Genomic DNA, 25,775 nt, shown 5'->3' with positions numbered 1-25,775 from the left:
TCTTTAACGCAATTGACCTGCTGGAGGTTGTAACGGGCTCAGTTTTAAAGCTAGAGTGAAGATACAGGTATCATATAAAACTAGAAAAAACTAAAGAATCCATTGGTCACAGCTTGTCGGGAAGGAGTTAAATAACGCTCCAAACTTAGGCTAAATTTTGGCGAAGAAAAACTGTCATGACCATTTTCAAAGGGGTCCTTTGACCTCTGACCTCAAGATCAGTGAATGAAAATAGGTTCTATGGGTACCCACGACTCTCCCCTTTACAGACATGCCCACTTTATGATAATCACATGCAGTTTGGGGCAAGTCATAGTCAAGTCAGCACACTGACACACTGACAGCTGTTGTTGCCTGTTGGGCATGTTATGATTTGAGCATATTTTTAATGCTAAATGCAGTACCTGTGAGGGTTTCTGGACAATATTTGTCATTGTTTTGTGTTGGTAATTGATTTCCAGTAATAAATATATACATACATTTGCATAAAACAGCATATTTGCCCACTCCCATGCTGATAAGAGTGTTTAATAATTGACAAATCTCCCTTTAAGGTACATTTTGAGCAAATAAAAAATGTGTGATTAATTTGCGATTAATCACAATTAATCATGGACAATAATGCGATTAATCGTGATTGAATATTTTAATCAATTGACAGCCCTACATTATGCACATTTCATTTCAGGCTGAAGCTGTCCAGCTGTAGCTCGCTGCCACAGACTGTTTCTCACCTGCAACAACAAACTCTCACCAAGTCTCACTCTCAACTTTTTCTCAAGAGTTCTCCACCCACTGTTGATTTTTCACAACAACACACACACTCCCACTGTTGCTGAATAGGTCACTCATAGAGAAAAGAAAGGGAAAAAAAGTCAAACGCAAACCAACACCATCCATTTATCCCTCTTTATCTCCCTCCCTTCTCTCACCTTGCAAACCAGCGAAGGCCATCACTTGTCTGCAGTTAATGGTGACGCAGGGCAGAGCAGCATGCATAGGTGCTTTCATGACTGATTGATATTGTTGGGTTTAAGGCTATAATATTAAACAAATGGTCCATTCTTAAGGGCCCATGGGGAATTTTGAAATTCCTTGTTGTGAAACAATAAAAGCACCTATTGGTTTGTAAAGTGGTGAACACACAAGTAAGTAAGTAAGCACACTGCAGGAATACAGTAGCTATGTTAAGTCGAGGGTCTGTAATCTGTAATTATCCTGCTGGATTTTAAATGCATTTTGAAAACAACGATAGTGACACTCATAATTGTTCCAAAATGCCCTGTTGTCAATAGCAGAATTAATCAGAAACACTATGTATAAGATTCCTAGTGAACTCTTTCTCCTCAGTGTTTTTGTTCCCATGCTTTTTGTTTCTGTGGCTGTAATGACTTTCTGACAGCTAAATTGATGCAGCACTTCATCTCATTGTGACTGGAATGAATACTTTTTACTCTTTATGAACATTTTTTTTTTTTTTTTAATGTAAAGCCACAAATTCGAAAAAGACGTGACCTCGCGCATGAATACGGATTGATCTGAGGTTATGTATATTTCATGTGTTACTGATTTGTTTTGACAGCGTTACTTCAGTGTATCCACTCCACTGAGAGTCGACCCGGGCTTGTCCATTTGCCTGTAGCCGGGGATTCATGGTCGGCAATGAATTGTGTGTTGAAGGGTCTGAAGGAGAGAGTTAATGAAGTAAAAATTAATGAAGCACGTGAGCACCACCATCTCAAGGCTGTAAGCTCCTCCATGCCCCATTTATAATGTATGATCTCAATAAAATCAATCCAATGTACCAGTTCTCACTTAGGGTAAGAATAGATTTACAGATTACAGCCCTGTGTTCCCCTGGTCATAATTACACCCACCTTCTCCTCCTCCCCCTCCTACAGTCAAAGTGTGCTGCTGGACTCCTTAAGAGAATTTAATGTGAAGTTTCACAACACTGTGCGAGCAGACAATGTCATCGTCCTCCTGTCACACCGCTGAATATTCAGCTCTGATGCTGCAGGTGCAAAAAAAACGTCACAACCTCTTCCTTAAAAAGGCATAAACCAAACTGCACTGAATTTCTGTCACACGTTATACAACTTCTTTGAGTGCTTCCGAGTATCTTTTGTATTTGATTAAATGTATGTGATATGTGAGGTAAAGCTCTGATACCTTTCACTTTCTCCTCCATTTTCCAGAAGACTTGTTGAAAGTTGAAGGAAGATAAAGTGCAGCAAGTTGCCTGTATTAGAGCTCCCCCCTCAGGCGCCATGCAGAACCATGGATCTATGAGACTGAACTCTCCACACTGGTGAGAAGCAGCAGCGTTACGTTACAGTATGTCCACATTATTTAGCATCAGCATCTGTAGATCATGAGCATGTATTTTTTTAGGCATATTTTCTTTTTTAAATATTTTTTGACAATGACTCCACAATGTTTTTTGGGGACAAAGACAGGAAATATGCAATTAAATCCCCCATATTCATTATTCTTACTGTTTATGTTGTGCAAAATGTGCAGAAACATGAAAATTATTAATTAAATTTTTTTGGGCCCGCCACCAACCTCCCTCTTTTGGAGGACTAAATTTACTTTGTTTTCATCCTTTTTCAAATTAATAGCCAATGAAGGAAAAAGAAAAGTGATAATACTAATAATAATCATAATCTTAGTCAAACCATATTACTTAAAAAAAAAAAAAAGCAGTGGCGAATAAGCTGGCGACCTTGAAGACATATAAACAAAAAAACAACAATGACAAAAAACATTCAAGAGTGGACATGTACACATGTATGTAAACAAATATCAACAATGACAGAAAACAACCAGCTGACAGACATAAAACAGAGACATAGAAAATATAGGACGTATATATGTAGGGTTTAGGTAAGAGGTGGGATTGTAATATGAAGATGATAGTGGTGACGGGGTTTTAATATTTACAGTTTACTGTTTGTATATTGCACACTCACTGTAGGACTATATAGTGTGCATGAGATAATTTGCATAATTTTCATACGCCCTGTATCATCATTTCTTATATTTTTTCTGTCAGTTGTCCCACTCCTCCTGGAGCTGAAGTTGTAAACTATGTGAAGTACTTCCAAATACAAACATCCACAATTACAGCTTAACACATTTACGAAATGTGTGAATCCCAAAGTGCATAAGAGGCTGATTTTGTTTTTAGATAAACCCCATACAGGCTGTTGTCGCGCACATGAAAAACAGAATTGTCAAATCCGGCCGCCTGATGTGCCTTCCCCTCCACCTCCATGAACAATTCTGTATTTATAATGTCATCTTATCACGCTCCCCTTGAAGGCAGCAGCAAGTGCACTTATGCCTTTCTTTGTTAGGGTGAGTTGGCAATTTCCTGTGAGATGGAGCAACTGCAGGCAGCTCTTTTCTTTGATAATGTCCCTGACACCTGGACCAAACTGCTGTTTCCATCACTTTGCAGGCTGGAACAGGAGGAAAGGAACATGTCATAAGCCTTCTGCCACCCGGAGTCACTCACTGTGCATTTAACAGCACTCTCCTCACTACGCTTTCCAGGATGTAGAGGTCAGAGCCACAAGGGAGATTCTTGTGTGGAAAGTTGTCTTGCTTAGCTGCGTCAAAAAAAGTCGATATTCCTCATTTTATTATCAGAATTTGTATTTATCCAATTATCCTGTATGTATTCCCTGTAATAACTCAGCTCCACACGGTGTACCATGTTCCATTTGTACCATGTAAAGCTGGTTATTAAGCAGCAAGCCTGAAAGGGTGTTTATTACAAAGGCCTGACAGATTGATTCTAAATTATAATTAATCAGTTGATTTTGACCCACAGATTGTGATTGTGCCCTATGAGTTTCATTTATTCAGCTTTTCTTCTGGCACTACTACAATCACCGTAGACCTGCAGGACTCCCAAGCAAATTAACAGTCTTCACGCTACCCTGCAGCCATAATGAAAATATCAGTCAATCAAAACCCATATTATGCTGTGAAATCCTACCACATATCTCCAGACCTGCATACAAATAGAAACTGCAGAATAAGTGCTCAGCCTGTTCCAGCTTTATGGCTGGCAGTAGATCAGTGACACAATATTTAAAAGCCTTGCTGCGCCGAGCACGTCCACCTGAAGCACCACTGTACTGAGATTTTCCTACTTTGTTGTCCGGTGGCGTGCGATAAAACAGATAATCTGGACATTAAGATGCTTTGGGGAAATCCAGGCTTAATTCCTGGAGGTGGGAGAGCACGGCATGCTGGGATGTGGGGCCCATCTGCGACCTGTCTGCAGGTCCGGTGATGTATAGCTGTGGGCTGGACAGCCACAGTCAGGGCTGTGTGTTGCTGCTCAGTGTGCCATGGCACTCAGGGCACTTCAACCCCCAGTCCCTCCTTACAGGTACCCCGCAGCCCGCCACCGTGCGCTACTCATTTACTGCTACACTGGTTTTCATAATTAGCGCCGCAAGGCCTCATTAAATCTGCTCTAATGAATAAATATTGTATTTCATAGCCTGATTACCAGATCAGCTCAATGCTTGAGCGTTGTAAACAATTACTTCCCTAAATATTCATCACCCCAAAGTGGATGATCATTGGTATTTAATACAGGACTAGTATTTTCAAGTGCATCTTTATTATACTAATAATAGTTTTTGAAATGTTCCTTTTTGGAGGGGAAAAAGAGGAGTTGTTTATTAGAAGATACAAAGTATTTTGTGATGATGCATTTATGTATATACCATATTTTTAACGCAGTACAATACAAAAAAAAAACTGCAATAAATCCTATATTTATTGTGAGGCTCTGATGTTTTTGGGTCAACGAGGTGTCAATTCAACTGCATGGTCATCTTTAACCATTTACTATAGTTAGTGTTCTAATGAATTGCTTTATTTAAAGAGGTATTTCAAATATAACGTTCTACTCATAAATGTGACTGGACAAAATATAACACAGATACTACAAATGTATCTAATAAACTATTTTTGTACAGTATGCCTGGTGAAATATGACCAGCTTGTTGTTGTTTTAAGATGTTTATTGTTGTGGCAATATCTGTGTAATATTATGTCAATAATATTCTATTTTATTGTTTTGTTTCATTGTTGTGTCTACAGTGGCCTAATTAATAAACAGACTTAATTATGAATAAACAGCAATGATAGAAGACTACTTATTGGATTTGTAAATTGACACAATTATTTGATTACAAAATCTTTTGCGCTAGTAACAGTTTAGTCACTGATAACTTTCCTAAGCATTAAGGAGCAGTTGGCTGCTTTAAAACGCCCAGAGAGCAACTTCGGGGTCTCGCTCAAAGTTTGCCCCGGCTGTTGGGCGGTGCTTAATTTCCTCAACTGATCTCAGCATGGCTGCCGGGTCAATTTTAAAGCTAAACAGTACACTACAAGATGTTTCTGAAAACATTTGAGGTGAGAAATAGGTATTACAGTAACAGAATATTGATTCATATTTGATCAGCGCTGCTTAGTTTGACCGTTTGATTGGAATTCGCAAGTGATTGACAGCTGCTCAGAGACGCCAAGGCTCCAGCCCGGCTCTGATTGGTTGTTTTCCTCCAGTCTGCGAAATTTTGCAGATGCCATTAGGAGCACCGGAGGACACAGAGATTACCCATTTCATGCACTACTGTCAGGATATTACGACGGAGTATTAAGGCCACATTGAGGAGAAAAAAAATCTGAAAGTCATAACTTTACGAGAAAAAAAGGCGTAAAATTACAAGAATAAAGTCATAATTTTACGAGAAAAAAGTCGTAATATTAGGAAAACATATTACCAGCAACCAACAAAACGGGCGAGAGGACATAGCAGCCTGAGCCTGCTTCTGGACGGGTAGCAGCTGTTTGTCTCAGTTTATTTCTTCGGAATAAATGCAGTTTCTTGCACAATCTTTTCAAGGTACTGACACTGATGATAATGTGGTGCTGATGTGCCAAAAGATTAAGTATTTCCTTATTTGTGAAACCTTTACTAAAATATAACTTCACAAGATGCTCCACGTTCCTCATTTTCACACAGGCGGCACGCTGCTCTATTTCCCCTCTAAAATAATACGTAAAACTTATGACTTTATTCTCATAATACCACAACTTTTTTCTCGGAAAATTACGACTTTATTCTTGTAATATTAAAAATTCAACTATTTCAAAATTTTCAACATAATAAACTGACTTTTTTTTCCAAAACATTTTCGAGATACTATACTGTGACTTTTTTTCATAAAATTTTCGACATACTATACTATGACTTTTTTTCATGAAATTTTTTACATACTATATACTATTACTATTTTTCTTCAAATTTTCAACATATGATACTATGACTTTTTATCATGAAATTGTCGACATACTATACTATGACTTTTTCATGAAATTTCCGACATACTATATTATGACTCTTTTTCAAAAACTTTTTGACATACTGTATACTTTTACTTTTTTTCATAAAATTTTCAACATACTATAGTATGACTTTTTGTCATGAAATTTTCGACATAATATACTATGACTTTTTTCAACATAATATCTATGACTTTTTTTTCATTCAATTTTCGACATAGTATGACTTTTTTGACATATGACTTTTTTCATGAAATCTTCGACATACTATACTATGACTTTCTTTCAACATACTATACTATGACTTTTTTTCAACATAACATATTACTTTTTCTTATTTTTTTGACATACTATACTATGACTTTTTTTCAACATAATTTACGATGACTTTTTTTCATAAAACTTTCGACATACTAAACTATGACTTTTTTTCATACAATTTTGACAAACTATTTTGAGTTTTTTCCATGAAATTTTTGACATACTATGATTTGTTTTCCATTACATTTTTGACATGTTATGCAATTAATTTTTTTCAACATAATATATGACTTTTTCAAATTTTTTTGACATACTATACTATGACTTTTTTTTCATAAAATCTTCGACATACTTTATTATTACTTTTTTTCATGAAATTTTCGACATACTATACTATGACTTTTTTTCATGACATTTTTGACATACTAGGACTTTTTTTTCATAAAATTCTCGACATACTACACTATGACTTTTTTTCAACATACTATGACTTTTTTTCATAAACTTTTCGACATACTATATACCATTACTTTTTTTCAACATGATATATTACTTTTTCTTATTTTTTTGACATGCTATACTATGGCTTTTTTCATTAAATTTTCAACATACTATGAATTTGTTTTCATAAAATGTTCGACATACTATACTATAACTTTTTTTTCAACATAATATATTATTACTTTTGACTTTAGACTGCAGTTAAGAGAACTCTAACCTAGTTGCTTTAGAAGCCAATTATCTTATGTTTGCATTAGAATGATTATATTGTATGTAGTACTGTATTATTAATATATATTATAGTATTGTAGTATTACATTAAATCATATTATGGTACTGTATTGTTATATTATATTATGATATATTACATGTGTCAGTGTCTTAAGTGAATGAATGGAGATGAAAATAAAATGCGAGATTAAAATATTTGTGACAATGTGACATTTATCGACATACTATATTATGACATACTATGACTTTTTCATGACATTTTTCAACATACTATACCATGATTTTTATGGCATACCATATGATATTTTCATGTCATACCATACTATGGCTTTTTTATGACAAACTATACTATCACATTTTTCTGATTTTTTTATGGCTTCCTACACAACATGTTTTGCTACATTTTATAGCATATTATACTATGACATTTTTTAAGGCATTGTTTAGGACATACTATATAATTGCTTTTTTATAACTACTACAACAACTACTAAGGTAATTGCTACAACAGCAATGGTTACTATTACGACAACAACTACAACAACTTCAACTATTACCACAACTACTACTGCTAGTTGATTTGATAGTTACTAAATCTTCGTTCCTTCGTTACATTTACAAAACATATAGAGTATCTCCTGCTCCAACAACAAACCCTGGTTAACCACTTTCTAAACAGACATTTTGCATCAGTTTTCATGGAAGATAGATCAAAACCTTGTACAACAGAAGAATGAAATCACAATGTGTCTTGTGGAATGATGATAAGAAGTTAAAAATGACTTACATTTAATTACATTTAAGGCCCTTTAAGTCACAAAATGACTAACAGTGATTAAATGGAGACCTTCACTGTCTGCCAGTCCATTAATTTGCTAACAAAGACAACAAATAATACAAATATAACAAATAAATATATCATGCATGTCCAGGTCATCAAGTGGTTTCGACACATACAATGCAATTCCCCTGGTTCCATCTACTATCAATAAAAAAGGCTAAAATTCTGTATAAATATCTTTATGAAACAAAATCTGAAACAATAATCAAAGTATCGAGAGAATATCTTTCTTTACTGGCGTTTCCTTACTCTGTGAGTTCATCCAGCATCGATCTCGTCCCGGAGGCGACTGAGCGGCTTCTGATGAGCCCCCCTGTGGTTCTCCAGCTGCTCCTCCAGCATTTTTTGGAGGATGGAGACACAAAAAAAAACACATTACAGGCACACAATCATTCAAATATGAAAAATCATATCATTTGACTGTTGCAGTTTCCAGCTGTGTACAGACTGTAGTGTTTTTCAGGTCCACCTCTCCTCATCTTGATGTCCTCGTCTCCATCGAGTCTGCTGCTCCTCCTCCCCCAAACACTTTGTGTCTTTTCTTTGAGAACCAACAAAGAAGACAAATGAGCTCCTTATGGGCTGTAATTTCAGCTTCAGGTATTCTCAGGTTCTGGACATCAAAGACAATGATATTCTCAGGAAGTGTAAATCACATTGAATGATGTCTGAATGTCCATGTCTATTACAGACCATATCCTCTATAATTTCATGAATTTTTAAGAAGTTCATAATGAAGCTAAAGAGGCCAGTAAAGTTAAAATATGTTGTATGGTTTCAATATTCAATCACATTAAACACACCGCAGCTGTTAATGAGAAAGAATATCCTACCTCAGAGCTTCAGCACAGAGAAGATGTTGTCTTAGTTGTTCTGTGTAAGGTTCCTCTTCTTCCAAGAAGTCATCCATTGAGGCTGCATATCTTGAAGTGTGTGACAAATAAGAGCACCTGTCTTAACTTACAACACAACTGAAAATCATACAACAATAATACACTTTTATAGAATTTATAGTTATAATTATGTTTAGCATTGACACTGGAAAGTGAAATTACAGACTAATGTATACTAGATACTGTTCTACATACTCCGGTATGGTAGGTACCGGCTCCTAAAAGTTGGCACTGCAATCCGCAGATGTGAAGAAGAAGACAATACTGGAAGGTGAAGAATTGCATAATGTTCATAAATAAAATGACAAAGATACGCAGGATTTGGACAAACCTGAAGACACTTCCATAGCTCCCAAGGACCATGTAAACACCAGTCCACCTGCAACCGTCCATATGATGAAACAAAATAAAGTCACCAGAAATTTGAGTTGCATTAATTTCAAGTTGAACCATGTTGCACACATTCAATCCAACTTTGGTGTATGAAATAAAAAGTAGATATTTACTCTGATAAATTATCATTTAATTTTATTATTTCCATTCAGTTTTCTGACTTTAAAAAATGTCACTCAAGGTACTGGATGCACATGTAAACTGTGCTTTGTTAAATGTAACTTTGTTACTTATTGTTATCTGTGCATGTAAACATAGTATATAATGTGCTTGACATTTAGGAAATTCTGGTGCAAATGGTACCATACTACAGAACACTTTCTCTTTCCATGCAATGTGTACAAAACTGTTCATATTATCTGCTGGTATTCCTGCATCTCCAAGTACAGATCGTTGCCATGTCAATCTAAAGGTGATAGGGGGTCGACCACAGACCAGATTGCTGTCATCTCTTCGACAGAGAGCGATGACTCAAATTTGGGGGCCGGAACTCCACTGTCTGAAGTGTCAGGGGTCATTCCTGCACCCTACCAGTCGACATCTGGGTCTGTAACGCCCTAAAGATGAGGGGAGGAAAGAGGGTTTGGTTAGTTTACACGTTTTTGTGAAAGGCACGGTCATAGTGAAAGGTAGACAATCATAAAAATTCCAGGTAACATATAAGTTCTTCTCTACATAACCTCAAGGTATTCCAATTTCTCTTACCAACAGGGGTCGAGACCGTCAGCCCCACCTGTTAGAAAAGAAACTTTGTATTAATTCTATCAGAATAAAATGTTGGTTTGATAGTTTTGATAGCATGTAGATGGTGCAGCTTGGACACATCATCAGTGATGAACCCAGGGTCATCGGGTGTTTCAGGTCTTTGATCATCAGACACTTCACCTGGGCGACACAACCGGGGATGATCAGTCCCCGGCTTGTGTCCAAGCGGCACGCTACACCATGGATCACCCTTCTTGATCCACAACCACCTTGAAGCTATTTCTGCAGCTTCAGTGATGTTCCTGGTCGCTTTTCTTTCTTGCAACCCTCTGATGCCAAGGAGCCTGAGTGCCCAGTGTAGAGACTGCCTTGGAAATCCCCTGCAGCCCACCTCGATAGGCTCACAGCGGGCTTTCCACCCACTCCCTCTGCAGGCCTCCAGCAGCTAAATGTATTTGGCCTTCTTTCGCTCATAGCATGGTGCTATTAAAAGGAGTAAATAAGAAGGCATATTTCCAACTCTTTATATTTTATTACCTCAACTACAACTTCTTATACAGACTGAATTCATTTATTTTCATACTATATGAATGAAGAAAAAATTTCCCCACTGTGGGACTAATAAAGGAATATCTTATCTTATCTTAAGAACTCATAAACAACACAACAGGAACAAAACACACAACAGTGAACTATCTGTATGTTTAAACAGGGGTCGGCAACCTTTACTATCTAAAGAGCTATTTTAGACAAAATAAAAAAAAAAAAATCTGTCTGGAGCCACAAAACATTTGAGCATTGTGATGAAGGTAACACAGTTTATAGTCTAAGTATATAGTATATAAGTCTAATGCAGTGAGGGCCAAAGTGCAAATGTACGACGGAGTATTAGGGCCACACTGAGGGAAAAAACATCTGAGATTTACAGAATAAAATCATAACTTTACGATAACAAAAGAAAATAACACGTAAAATTATTACTTTTTAATATTAGGACTTTATTCTCATAATACTACTTTTTTCTCTTAATATTATGACTTTTATTCTTGTAATATTACGACTTTTTTCTCGTAATATTATGACTTTTATTCTTGTAATATTACGATTTTATTCTCATTTTACGATTTTTTTCTCGTAATATTATGACTTTTTTCTCGTAAACCTATGACTTTATTCTCGTAATATTATGACTTTTTTTCAGGTAATATTATGACTTTTTTCTCGTAATATTATGACTTTTTTTCTGGTAATATTATGACTTTTTTCTCGTAATATTATGACTTTTTTTCTGGTAATATTATGACTTTTTTCTCGTAATATTATGACTTTTTTTCTCGTAGTATTATGACGTTTTTCTCGTAAACCTATGACTTTATTCTCGTAATATTATGACTTTTTTTCTGGTAATATTATGACTTTTTTCTCGTAATATTATGACTTTTTTTCTCGTAATATTATGACTTTTTTCTCGTAAACCTATGACTTTATTCTCGTAATATTATGACTTTTTTTCTGGTAATATTATGACTTTTTTTCTGGTAATATTATGACTTTATTCTCGTAATATTATGACTTTTTTCTCGTAATATTATGACTTTATTCTCGTAATATTATGACTTTTTTCTCGTAATATTATGACTTTATTCTCGTAATATTATGACTTTTTTTCTGGTAATATTATGACTTTTTTCTCGTAATATTATGACTTTTTTTCTCGTAATATTATGACTTTTTTCTCGTAAACCTATGACTTTATTCTCGTAATATTATGACTTTTTTTCTGGTAATATTATGACTTTTTTTCTGGTAATATTATGACTTTATTCTCGTAATATTATGACTTTTTTCTCGTAATATTATGACTTTATTCTCGTAATATTATGACTTTTTTCTCGTAATATTATGACTTTATTCTCGTAATATTATGACTTTTTTCTCGTAGTAGTACGACTTTTTTCTCTTAATATGACTTTTTTCTTGTAATATTATGACTTTATTCTCGTAATATTCCGACTTTATTCTCGTAATCTCAGATTTTTTTTCCTCAATGTGGCCCTAATACTCCATCGTACCATAGATCTACAACAATGATAAATAAAAAGGAAATCAGTTATTCATTTCCATGTTTATAAATCCACAGGGAGCCACTGGAGAGGAGCTGAAGAGAGGCAGGTTGCTAAGAGACCGCTGGTGTAGGCTAACGTTGACGGTTTAATTAGCTACTCACCATGGTAACCGTTGACGTAGCTATAGCTAGCTTGATATGTAGCTATAACTATAAACCTCTCTCCCGTTTGCTGTTCGGTGAAAGTACGTCGATAATTTGTGTACATCGTTGACGTTATCCGTGGTACATCTTGTAGAAATATGACATTATTGATATCATACCTTAAACACTGGAAACTAGTCTAACTGACCACCGACGCTGATCATAATTGGTTACAGCCGGTCACGCTAATCTGCATTCTTTGCTCATAGCAACAGAAGGCTCGACTCTATCCCGGCTCACTGATTGGACAGTCAGAGGAGAGACGTTAATCTGAGCATTCTCATTGGCTGTTCAGGAGGACGCGTCATAAAATAGGGTCAAAAATACGGTCGTGTCTTGAAGGGAGCCCGCAAACTGCACAATCTGATCTGAGATCTGCACAAACTCTCGCGAGACTTGATGCCTGACAACCTATCCTTTTATTTATTTATTTTTTTCAAATCTGTGAACAATACAATAAACAATTAAACTGATACATCAGTAAATAATACAAAGGGATAAATAAAAATAAACAAATATAAATTAAAGTAACATAAAACATGCCAGGGGTTAGAGGAATAAATAAATAAATATTAACTTAAAGGGACTGTTTGTAACTTCTTACAAGTATAAATCAATCCGGGTCGGTGTCCCATGCGCACTCGCGTGTGGCTACGCTGTTCAAACGAGACACCAACACAAACTACACGGAAGCACCAAAACCGCAAAGCTATATCTAGTGAAGCCCGTCTTGCAAAACAGTGTTGGCCACTGGCGTGGGGGAGACCGTATCTTTGGTCTCCAGGACCGGAGTCTCTGCTGTACTCTGCTCCGCTGCCTGCTTGCCTTCACTCAGCTTGCTCCACCTCACGTGTATGCGCGCACACTACACACTGCAGAAGAGTTAGTTTAGCTCTGAGAATATCTAGTGAATGTACAGTGGACTTTTGTGCAGAAATAACTGCTGCAGCTCCTCCAGACCAACAGAGGTTTCCCGTGTGTCTTGTGAAGTGACGGGGCTCCGCAGCGAGTTACGTTATCGACTCTGACCGGGTGTCAGTGTCTCCCCTGTTCCCTCCAGCCGCGGTCGGGAGGCTGAAGCAGGAAAAGCCAACAGTAGGATCAGCAGTGATTCATGGAGAGACCTTCGTCTGGTCAGCTAACATTACTGCCAAGCAGGTGAAATATAGAGTGATATTGTGGTTTTAGCTGACGTGTGTCGTCTCACTGTTTTGACGGATGCTCGCTCACATTGAGGTTGAGCAAGCACACGGACGAGTGCGAGCAACAGGATGCTGACTTTCGTTGACTTAACGGCCACAGGTTTTGCTGTTACAACCAATATCTGATTCTTACAAACAAGTCCCTTCAAGTGAGGTTTAAGTCTCGCCAATTTACATTTATGAATGTCAACTTTTGCAACAATGACAATGAGATTGATTAGAAAATACTCATATATTGCCAATGCCTAACCTTAACCATTCAGGGTCAACGCCTAACCCTAATAATCTCACGAGTTTTCCCAGTTTGCGGGCTCCCTTCTAGACACGACCCAAAAATACTTGTACTCATCATGGATGTGTAATACATCCATGGTACTTGTAGGTTTGATTTGTACTCTATTTGTACTGTAAACTTGAGATTCACACATACAATTGAGTTTTGCGTGAGCTTTTTTCACCCACAAGCAGATAGATGTGCAGCTGAAAACCTTTTTTGGAATGGAAACTTTTGTGCAAATCTTCTTTATGCACACACACATTGACAATTAGTGCAAAATATTATTTTTTTCACAAAATGTCCTGCACAGCTACAGATTGCCATCCCCAAATGCCCATATATCTGTCTGAAAGAACACGATTTTGATTCTATACAGGGGCAGTATACATACTAGATGCTTTCCGTACATATGAAATGATCGATTAATCAAATGTTATTTGTATTTTGTTTGTGTAGTACATTTAATGCAGCTTAGATTTGTAAATTTGAATTACTTGACCCATTCAAGCTTGTGCAGACGGCATAGTGCCAACTTTTTAACCAGAAAACATTTTCACTATAAAACACTGACTGTAGCTTGCTAACAGTGGTGGAAACGTTAATAAACTTACAGCCTTCACGCTCCTTACAATCTTCAATCATGTTCTCCACATTTCAATAACAGTAATTACAGCTGCCACTGTTCTGGATAGAGTGATGGTCAAGTCAAAGAAAACTGATAACACGATTCTGCAGTGGTTAACGCTTTAATGAAAATGTACAGTAACCCAATAAGCACAAAGCAAGCATCACCATAACAGACAACAGTTCAGCATTACTCTTCCTGTTAGCAGTGCAGTGCTTGATAAATACAAGCAGCAGTAAGATAACCTCCACCTGCCATTACACTGAAGAAGAAATCTCAACCGTTGATTATTTTTGAAACAGTATCATATAATCAGAGTGTGTCCCGGTGCAGGTCGAATGAAGTACATTTCAAAGATGGGCGACACAAAGGTTAATTCCATGTCATTCCGCGTAGAGTATCGCACTTCTGAACAGAAAACGCAGGCCATAACTCTATTGCCACTTCAGTGGCACCTTCAACCATTTCTACTTAACAGTGTAAGGCAGAAAATGAGCCAAAGAGACTGGAGCAGAGCGAGAATGTGCTTTAACAGGATAAAATGATTTACAGGTATGAGATTCCCATTAGAGTGTGCTAATTGTTTCCACACCATTAGTGACGGTTATCTAATGAAGGATATTTAACCAGGCGCTGTAGTATATCACACAGTTCCTCTCGGTTTAGAAGAGAGGCAGTGGACCCCAGAGTCTATGCCCTTTCCACCTGCACCACCTCGGTGGCATGCAGATCATTGGGCCATTTCTACAGGACATCCCAACTAAAACAAACATTTTTGTTTTGTTTTTTTTACATTTACACTTTAAGCAGATTTACAAAAGGCTACACAACTTGTAAAAACACAAGCATTAATTTGCAACTAGAATAAAGGCAAAACGACAAATCCCTTGGAGGCCAATTCATGTCCAAGTGGGCAGTGTAAAATCAGTACATTTAAAACAATGTAGAAATACAGTAGATCATCTAAACAAGCCTGAATTTTGTTTACAGCACATAGTATGATTCAGCTATTTTTTTTTTTTTTTTTTTTTAAAGGGGCTTTTTTACATGCTATGGGAATATGTACATCAATTGTCTTAAAACATTTAAGAGGAATGTTTGGAAGTCAACAATTTAAGGTTCAGACATTTCCCTAAAATGTTGTGTTTGGTCCACTTTAGTTTACAATCAACCAGTCTTAATGTAAAAAGGCTCAGCTCTTCAGAACAGACAGGAAAACAAAAACAAAACAAGCTTTAGGCTGGAGAGAACGGGCTGCATATGCCTCCTCCAGATGTCAGTCAACGCTCAAAAAGTATGTGAAATTTCACAAATGAGAACATCAGTAAGCATTGTGTTGTAATGCTTGGAACACCATGAACAATATTTGGACTGTGTGTACACACAGAGCATGTCAGTCAGGTCCAGGATCAACTCCTCACTCGCTGCTTTCTGCCAGCTCTTTTTTCAAGCTGAAGAGAAGAGAATCACAGTGTTAAGAAACATTTAAGTCTAAAAAATATATATATATATATATATATATATATATATATATATATATATATATATATATATATACACACATATATATATATATACATACACACATACACACACACACACACACGCACACACTTTAAATTTTACAAATGCTCCAGTCACCTTTTCAGGTAGGCATGCACATTATCATATCCATGATATTTAGCCAGGTACACCAACACTCCTGTAGCACAGCGACCGTCTCGGGCCCGACAGAAGCTGCAGTTGCAGATCCCTCTGCATGCCGGGCACTCCCACTCCTACCAGGAACAACGATTAACAAGTCAGTCAGACCTTTCCCAACACACACGTGATCAAATGCAACCTTGTGTGTTTGGTTATTAGGTACTCACCGGATTCAGCAGAGCATCTTGGACCTCCTCTCCGTAGCGGTTACGGAGACATGGGCCGCAGAACTGACCCCTCACCCCGACGCACTCTGGGTTACGGCAGTTGGTTTTGGTGTCGATTGTTTTCTGGCGGCACTGGTGGCAAGTGGATCCCTGGAAATAAATAGAAACATGTTCCATCGTCAGGCAAAGAGCTTAACAATTTAAAATAATTTCAGCATTACAGAGAATGTGGGACCTACAGTGGAGCTGTTGTAAACTTTCTCCCGCACGTTGTGGCAGATGTTCTGCAGCTCTGACTCTGTGATGTCATCCACAGGCCTCACAACATGAGGGATGGTCTTGGTACCATTAAAGGTACGGCGACGGGGCTGCGCATGAAATAAACGTAGTTAATGCCTGTACTGTATACTGAAACATAAAAAAAAGTTACGACACACGCAGACTGTTTCTGATGTGACTTACTGGCTCATCATATTCCTCGAAGTAGCGGCTTTGGCGAACCAGGCTGAACTTGTCCTCAGGCTCTTCCTCTGGAGTCGGGCTGGGGGGTCCGTCCACCAGTGTGCGGGACCGCGTGTGGGGTCGAGACAGACGCTCTGGGTTTCTCCTACGAACTCCTGGAGGTCCCATGGACCGCCGAGGTGCCTGTCGAGGCTGAAGAAGTTCAAATAGTACCATTTAATACAGAGCACTGATAAGGCACTATGTGCTGTGGTGCGATGTGCAACGACAGATTCAAATATTTATCGTCAAGTTAAATTACCGTAGTGGATGCAGACAGCGCCATCCGTCTGGGGAAGAGTCCGGGTACTTTGTTCAGCTCTGCCATGAGCTTTGCCAGCTAAAAAAAAAAAAAAAAAAAATTATGAATGAGTGAGTGAGTAGATAAGGCACAATACAAATAGAGGCTGTTCTGGTCAAAGTTCAGTTCATAGTGCCAAATGCTGTAAGTAATTAATGTGAAATAAATAGAGCAAATTGTACCATTTCTTTGTTCTCCTTAATATTCAGGGCTCTCTTGCTCATGAAGTTCTCTTCTTCCTCCGAGTCGGAGTCCTTTACTTTAGTTTGAGGGAGCGGTTCGGATAAAGGCCTCTTCTTGCCCGTCTTCTTGGTGGGGAAAGTCATTGCAACCTTCAGGACGTTGGACCTGCGGCCACGTCTCGGAGGTTCAGAGTCTACTTTCTGAAAGAAAACACAATTAATGATTAGGAAGAAAATTTTGAGGGCGTTTGACGAAATTCGGAAATGTGTTGCGATTTGTATTTCTCCTAAAAACTTACCATGGCTTTCATCTGGCTGTTGATCCCACTCTCCTCAAACCCGCTGCATGTATCCTCCTCTGATGATGAAGCCTTGAACATCTTTGGTTTCTCTGCCATCCTCCTACTGGATCTTAAGATGCTCCTCTAAAACACGGACACAATCATTTAGTTGCAGATGGTGTTGCAAAGACCTCACACATTTCATTACCATTTAATAAGAATGAGAAGATTTTAATTGTTACCGTATTTGCAAAGCCTCCATCAGAGCCAAAGCTATCACAGCTGTCATCAGATGAAGAAGAGGAGGAGGTCTCCATGGGAACCAGAGGGACATTGCGGAAGCTCCTCAGACTCATCCTGGTAGATGGAGGCTGGGCTGCCAGTGTCTGTAAATGATAACAAGGTAAATGAGCCTTTTTATATAACCAGCTACATATGTGCTTTTTGTGTCTATAAGTTTATCAAACATCAGAGGACACCATTGACCTCTGAACTGAGCAGACACAGTATCAGGTCAGTTCAGTTCAGACAACTTTATTTATCCCCAATGTGGCAATTCATTTGTAGCATTCCCAGTCAATACATCCATACACACAACAGACAACCAATAATTAGTTAAGTCAAAGGAAACATATTAAAGGCATGGGGCAGTTGGAGGGACAAGTTACAATAAGACCCATATAAATACATAGGATTATGGCAATAAAAGACAAAATAAGAAACAATATATAAGAACAACATATCTTCAGTATCAGTATCAAATAAGCTTGTGTTACAAATATAGGCACCAAGTTATATATTATAATAGCTAATAATTGTGTGTTTTTTCAAGAGATCTTGCTTGCAAGGCTTCCAATTGATTATGGTAGGGCTAAGTAATGATTACTCTCATTATAAATAAAGTTATTGATTAATATTAATGGTCTAAAAGTGAGTTTAACTTATGGGACACACCCCTGCTATCAAACCTAGCCTTATTTTGTAGCTTATATCACTTGATTTGATCATGTTTGGAGCCAGTACATTAACTTTAGAGTTTAAATACCAGCCTTGGTAACAGTTACAAAGTGGTCCTAACAGGATGTTCTATTATCAAGAATATAACACAATATTGCAGATAATGTGATGAGTGAAGATGCATATTAAGTTGTTTTTCTTACCTTGGAGCGGGTGGATGGCATTTTTCTTTTTTAAAACTATGCAGCACACACACACACACAGAGAGAGACAGACAACCTGGTTTGTGCAGCAGCTCTGCAGTAACAATGCAGGTCCTGCAGCTGCAGGCGGGCAACACACGCTGTTCATTTCCCGCGCCACCGGAAAGTCCTGAAAGATGTATAAAACAAAGTCAGGTAGTTTAACAAAAAAAAAATACAATTCTTGTAACACACTGGAACCAAAATGTTTAATTAATATTTCAAAATGTGTCTGAGAATTATTTGAAGAATAAATGTATTAATTTATGAGGCATTTAGGTAATAAGAGTGGTGTCTCTTCCAGGTACTGCGCCGTGGCGCGAGTTTTTCATTTGTGAATTTGCATGCAAGGCGCGTAAAATGTTGAGCTCTGTCCAACTGTGTGCAACCATAGACATACTGTATATACATAGGTATGTATGTATGTGTGCATGTGTGCAACTATTGCAAACTTTAAAAGGTCATTTTCAGACTGAAGAACAGCAGTCACTCTCACATTATAGCAGACAGGACATAGTAATAATAACATATGCATGCTTTGTTCAGACTTAATAAAATATGAATATGTCAGTTACACATTATGTGGGTTTGAGTTGATAAAGGAATTAAAGGAGGCAAGGCAAGTTTATTTATATAGCACATTTCATACACAAAGGCAATTCAAAGTGCTTTACATATATAAAAGCAAGATAAAAGAGCACAAAGTGCACAAGATAAAAACGAATAAAAGAATATAATAGTATAAGTTAAAAGAAAAAAATTAAAAGCATAATAAAAACAATCAAACGACAGTAAAGTGCAGCATTTGATCAATTAAGAAAAGCATCTGAGAACAGTGTGGTCTTGAGTCTAGATTTGAAAGTGGCCACTGTTGGTGCATCTTTGACCTCATCTGGAAGTTTGTTCCACAGTTGAGCAGCGTAGCAGCTAAAAGCAGCCTCACCATGTTTCGTTCTGACCTTGGGTACTACGACATAGTAATAACATATATGCATGCTTTGTTCAGACTTTATAAAATATGAATATGTCAGTTACACTTTATGTGGGTTTGAGTTGATAAAGGAATTAAAAGAGGGAGATTTATAAGCAAAAGGAAACGGAGATATGGGGATTTCTTTTAATAAAGCTGAATGAAATAATAAAAGATAGCACTAAAGACTGGTAACAAAAATGAGATAAGACAGAAAGAGGGTGACTTGAACAACAGGAAGTGAATGATTGAAGCATGAACATAACAAGGCTGGGCTGGGGCACACCAGACGTAATAAAACTTTGCACTTATGGGTTTATAAAGTTTACTTTTACATTATACTATATATCTAATACTATGTTATATTATGGTTTGTTGATAGGTTATACTCTTTTAGTACATTATATACTTCTATATTAATACAAACACTATCATTAATCATATTATGTATTAGTCTGGTGTATGCTGTTTATATACACATGCTGACTCTGCTGTTACTAATCACATCCCACCGCTGTCACGTTTGCCTTGTAATGTTGTCTTTAGTGCTCTGTAATTTATTTTTTGAACTTCTATTCTTATTTTAGTTTTTTATACCTCTTATTATTTATTTTCTACTATTTGTCTGTACTTCTGTCCTTGTGCTGCTGCAACAACCGAAATTTCCCCACTGGGGATCCATAAAGGCGTATCTTATCTTATCTTATGTGACCATTGTCAAACAATGGATTCAGTAGATTATGTTATATTTCTGTGCCAAAAATACTCCACAGAAAGAGACACGCTAAAGAAGCAACTCAGAAAGTATGGATTTGAAGAAATAGACATTTTACAATGGGGTGTTATAACAGTTTATTTGAAACTGGGCTGATAAATAAAAAAAAATAAAAAAATGTAATAACTCTGTTTGCCATCTGCTGTTTAATAGAAGGAAGAAAGTGAAGAACAAGGACTGAAATGTTCATTTTTATAATGATAATAAATCATTTTGTATTCACCTGACAGGAGTCAGTTTTTAAAAAATAAAACCTTATCTTAATCATAGGCATCAGTGCGATTTTCTTACAACAAGCAGTTCATTTTGAGCATGTAAGCAGGCATAATTCATATGTAAAACCTTTTCAGCGCATGATATGTTAAGAAGCTGTCAGTTCATGTGTGGCCCACATTAAGTTCTTCCTCCAGCACCGCGGCCTCCCCTGCCCCCTCTCCTCTGTCGACCTCTGACTTGTTTATTGTCCTGACGTGGTAATCTTTTCTGTCGCTCCACTTTGATCCACCCTCCATCGCTGGCTTTGGCCCCCTCTTTTTCCTCACCGGGGTTTTCAGTCACAGACAATATACCTGGTATCATGGAGGGGCGGTTCTGTGGTGCGCCACTGTAACTGTTGGACCGTGGCCTCCATGGCGTTCGTGAGGTTTTGCTGGTTTTATTATGAACATAGTTACCTCTAGTATTGGTCCATGCATGCCCCCTACCCTGCCCCCCTTCCACAGTTAATGTGTTGCCAAAGTAGCGGTTCCTGCGGTGGTCGTGCACCGCTCCAGCGCTCTGTGGGCGCTCTCGTTCCCTCTCTGAGGCGCTCTCCGACGTAGTGCTGGAAGGGCTGCTGCCCTTTGACCCAAGATGGAGCGAGGAGAGTTTGGCCGACAGGCTGGTGGTTGGCGAGGAGTTGCGTGAGTCAATCCAAGGAGATGTATGGCTGCGGCTCGGAGAGCGACGCAAAGCTGCAGCATAAGAACACCTCTGGCTTTCATGTGCAGACAGGAACTGAGGCAGAGTGCGGGCGTCGGAGCGAGTGAAGGCAGTCAGAGCAGCTTTCGTCTGCGGGGATTTCTGGGTCATCAACTGCTTCTGCCTAACGTTGTACATCCATGTGGGATCAATATCTAAAAAAGAAGATATATTGATAAATATAGGAGCACTGTCTGGGTTTAATACTGTTAAATATATGTGTGATATCTTGAAATGAGGAAATTCAACAATCTCTATTTGTCCAGCAGTGAAAAATTGTTGCTTTGGCACTCTTCAGGTCAACAAAACTATAAATAACACAATTACCAGAGTAAGACTGGTCCATGGTGCTCCAGTCGATGTTAGCTGGTGTTGTTTCGATGACCAGCTCCACAGTCTTGATCACGTCCTGTTCCCCGCTGGGACTCCACGTCACTGCACAGCTGTGTCTGGTCGACTTTGGTGACTTGACATCATTCTGAAGTCAAAAGAAAAGGAGACTATGAGGATGTTTAGTGTCAGAAATACGTATACTTGTTGCAATGGATTATATGATGCATTTGATGCATTTTAAAATGTATATTTCAAATGGCTGATGTGTATGTTTGCTTTGTTTTGTGAGGTGCCTCTCACAGCTGGTAGAATGACTCACCTCATAATTGACTGTGTAGTCCACTTTCTGGTTCTGCTGTATTCCAACGATCCATTTGTCCATCACAAAAGGAGGCTGCATTGCAACGACATTAGTTTAAAAAATAATCTGAGCATGCAAACACAATACAACAAATGCAGTCAGTTAGGTCAGAAACATAGACAACATTTAACAGATTCAAACATGAGTGTTTCTGACGACACCTTAGTCATTCGCAGGATTTCCACATCTTGTCGGTTGGCGTTAAAGATCACATCTTTGATGTACGTAACTGCGACGTCATCTCCATCAAGTTCCATGTACATTTTCCATTTGCAGTCCTTGAAAGAAAAAAATAAATAATGGTGAGATAATGTAGGTCTGGTCTGGTGCTCTGAGAAACAACACCTGATTGTATGGAAAAGTTTATAATTGCAGTATTCTGTGTGGAGAACTTGGTTACTCTTGTATATAAACCAACAGCACAACCTAGAGGTAGTTTAGTGGTAGTGGTGAGTTATTGGCCACAAAGCCTCTTAGTGTGGGGGGAGGACAGAAATTATAACATTGCAAGGGGATGAAAAATTAGAAATATCAAATGCAATTTGTATGCAATATTAATAATATTAATGGAAATCAGTCCTATTGCCTCAACATTGTAGTGAGAATTGTCACATTTCATAAAATTACTATAACAGAGAGATAGAAATAAATCACAACAGTAGCAAATATTTTTCTGTAGACGCTGTAAATTCCTTGTCAAACACTTGATGTTATTATTCTCCCAGGATTCATTTCTTGGAGCAGGAATCGGGTCGATTTTAGGTGATAAGGGTGAAGGTTTTTCCTCATGAGTTGCTGCATGCGGCACACATCAAATCCTCACTAGGAGGCACGAATCTGAACAATTCCCCAGACCTCTTCTCCTGCATACTGAATGCTGACGAAGCAGTAATGATTCTGCCAATCCCCAAAAGCCGGCCACGAAGCCACAGGTCACCGCTTAACCACACAGGGTTCATGGCACAGGCCAATCCATTGTGTAGTGATCACAGAGAAAGACATCAGAGGAGTGGCACTAACACACTCGTCTGAGGAGCCTTCGCCCTCTCCTGCATCGTCCCCAGGGGCTGGAGACGGCTCAAAGGGGAAGCTTCAGCAAGCCTCTGGCTCGGAAACACACCAGTGGCCCCGCGCTGGCCTGTTGTCGGCACTGGACGGTCGCACCGGGGCTCCCAGGTCCATGCTAGTCTAATCACTCCAGCAGAAACAATGTCTGGTAATGATGCCTAGGACCCGAGTGCGTCTAATGACAACTCATACATAATTCAGCACCTTTCACTTGGCTGCACGGTGATATCCTCATTAGTAGGGGACCCTCAGTGGCTGTCAGATGGTGGCCGCACAATCGCAGGCCCTCATTTTGTCTTTGAGAAGTGCAGCTGCTTCCATGACATCGCCAGCAAAGAGGGGCGAAGAAAAAAATGCAGTGCGGGTTTGTTTTATTTAGTGCAAAAAAACCTTCCAGTTTGTAAAAACAAGGCTGACACGGAACCTGACACCAGGCAGGGGAAAATAATTAGCTCTCATTTTCTCAGCCTCCTGTTTCCTTCTCCCTGCTGTGTTTTCTACCCACTAAACCACCACATGTCAGAAGAAATGGGAGGCAATTAGCAGGCTCGTTTCAGCCCTGCCGAACACACTGAAAGAGGACTATTTATGATGGGACAATGAACAGCTGAAAGATTAAATAACGTTTGCCTTTTAAAAAGAAAATGACTTCTGGCTAAATGGGCTATTTTTGATTAAATTCAAACAGCAAGTGAAGAGCCACCCTTTCTCCACAGTTTGAGACCCTAACAAAGGGCTGTGAGCGAGTCGAGGTGGATGTGGTACATGGCTGAGAATGAAATGTTTATTTGTCTGGTTTTATGCATGTCTAGTGATGCCTTCAATGGTCAGTATAACAGCCATCATCATGAATCCTCAGAACAAACAGCTTCAATACAAGGAGGCTGATTCAATCATGGCAAAAACTTCAGTACTATTTACGAAGGAACAATTGTTACTAAACTTATTAAAGATGTTAACAATTAATAATTAAAGCAGATATTAGGGCTGTCAAAATTAATGCGACAACGACGCGTTAACACAAATTCGTTTGAACGGCACTAATTTCTTTAACGCATTAACGCAACTTGCGATTTTTAGGTTGTAGCGGGCTCAGTTATAAAGCTAGAGTGAAGATACTGGCATCATATAAAATTAGAAATCCACAAGGTATTCATTGGTACCAACCATGTCATACTAGCTTGTTGGGAAGGAGGTTAAATAACGCTCCAAACCAACGCTACATTTTGGCGAGGAAAAACTGGCATGGCCATTTTCAAAGGGGTCCCTTGACCTCTGACCTCAAGATATGTGAATGAAAATGGGTTCTGCCCACTTTATGATAATCACATGCAGTTTGGGGCAAGTCATAGTCAAGTCAGCACACTGACAGCGGTTGTTGCCTGTTGGCCTTGAGTTTACCATGTTATGATTTAAGCAAATTTTTTTATGCTAAATGCAGTACCTGTGAGGGTTTCTGGACAATATTTGTCATTGTTTTGTGTTGTTAGTTGATTTCCAATAATAAATATATCCGTACATTTGCATAAAGCAGCATATTTGCCCACTCCCATGTTGATAAGAGTATTAAATAATTGACAAATTTCCCTTTAAGGTACATACACAGATAAAAAATGTGTGATTAATTTGCGATTAACTATGGACAATCAGTTGCTACACAGCCCTAGTACATACATTTAATTGTGATTGTCCTCATTTTTTTTGGTTGCCCTTCACAGAACAAATCTACATCTGATGCTCACAGCTGCAGAATATGTTGATGCAGTCAGTGTGTGTGTGTGTGTGTGTGTGTGTGTGTGTGTCACTACAAACTTACAGATTTCCCAGTTCCTGGTTTCCAGTGGTACCCAAACACCAGCTCCAGATTTACAGTTTTACCCTTCTCCACCTCCTTTCCCAGCTTATCCTGGAAAGAAATGAGAGTTTAGGCACCAAATATGCACAAAAAAATAACTCTTCCCGAAGATAAAGAAGTAACTTTTATACCTTTAACAGAGGTGGGAAATGGACCATCCCGAGGTAGTCATTCGTTAGCTTTTCAATTTCACCCTGCGAAAGAGAAAATGGGAGATTCACTGTAATTCCAAATATCAATGTGATATTATGTTTTTTGATACTGTATCGATTCCCAAAAACTATTGATTTTTAATGAATAGTTTACATGCAAAGATGAACTCAGTCAAAACTTGATTTCATTTGCAAAGAGATGCACCCTCTCAGGGTATGTGTCCTCTCAAAGTAGCGCTATGATGTGAGATGTTACAGGGACTGTGATAAATGCAGATCCCACTGTTCTGATTGCTTAAAATTTTACTCCGATTTTATACATATGGTGGTGTGCTCTTTATACTCTGACAGTTTTCCTAAAATGTGATTTAAAAATCACAATACATCGCCTTG

General features: G+C 38.2%; 2 protein-coding genes and 1 long non-coding RNA gene across 8 annotated transcripts in view; all 3 read right to left on the bottom strand.

Moving 5' to 3' along the window:
• Positions 1-8,205: 8,205 nt before the first annotated feature.
• LOC119499792 lies at positions 8,206-10,063 on the bottom strand. Of its 4 annotated transcripts, none has more exons than XR_005209443.1 (4): positions 10,027-10,063; positions 9,434-9,481; positions 9,043-9,132; positions 8,206-8,750 (listed from the first exon to the last, which is right to left on the bottom strand). It is a non-coding gene; the product is annotated as an uncharacterized LOC119499792 (long non-coding RNA). The 4 variants fall into 4 exon arrangements; XR_005209444.1 differs by lacking the exon at positions 10,027-10,063 and having other exon boundaries at positions 8,206-8,350; positions 8,459-8,750; positions 9,434-9,661; XR_005209445.1 differs by lacking the exon at positions 10,027-10,063 and having other exon boundaries at positions 9,298-9,661.
• A 708-nt stretch (positions 10,064-10,771) lies between these two features.
• The window catches only part of zak (sterile alpha motif and leucine zipper containing kinase AZK), a 39,142-nt gene continuing 24,138 nt past the window's right edge, over positions 10,772-25,775 (bottom strand). For 2 of the 3 annotated variants that reach the window (XM_037789503.1, XM_037789504.1), the window contains 6 exons: positions 25,362-25,424; positions 25,192-25,281; positions 22,469-22,585; positions 22,266-22,340; positions 21,941-22,091; positions 20,718-21,768 (listed from right to left, as the gene is read on the bottom strand). In XM_037789503.1, coding sequence (XP_037645431.1) covers positions 21,047-21,768; positions 21,941-22,091; positions 22,266-22,340; positions 22,469-22,585; positions 25,192-25,281; positions 25,362-25,424 — 1,218 coding nt within the window. In that variant the 3' untranslated portion in view covers positions 20,718-21,046. Of the gene's footprint in view, positions 10,783-20,717; positions 21,769-21,940; positions 22,092-22,265; positions 22,341-22,468; positions 22,586-25,191; positions 25,282-25,361; positions 25,425-25,775 lie in introns of those variants that run through there. The other variant, XR_005209524.1, reaches the window with a different exon arrangement.
• On the bottom strand, positions 14,679-19,010 carry cdca7a (cell division cycle associated 7a). The gene is made up of 10 exons (XM_037789506.1): positions 18,870-19,010; positions 17,952-18,095; positions 17,728-17,853; positions 17,429-17,629; positions 17,208-17,285; positions 16,907-17,098; positions 16,684-16,812; positions 16,445-16,594; positions 16,215-16,351; positions 14,679-16,024 (listed from the first exon to the last, which is right to left on the bottom strand). The coding sequence occupies exons 1-10, from the start codon at positions 18,888-18,890 to the stop codon at positions 15,991-15,993; spliced, it is 1,212 nt and encodes a 403-aa protein (XP_037645434.1). The 5' UTR covers positions 18,891-19,010; the 3' UTR covers positions 14,679-15,990.

Source organism: Sebastes umbrosus, chromosome 13 (assembly GCF_015220745.1).
Source record: "Sebastes umbrosus isolate fSebUmb1 chromosome 13, fSebUmb1.pri, whole genome shotgun sequence".
In the NCBI taxonomy this organism is placed as follows: domain Eukaryota; kingdom Metazoa; phylum Chordata; class Actinopteri; order Perciformes; family Sebastidae; genus Sebastes; species Sebastes umbrosus.
Note: the sequence above shows the minus strand (reverse complement) of the source record. Positions and strands in the feature narration are given on the sequence as shown.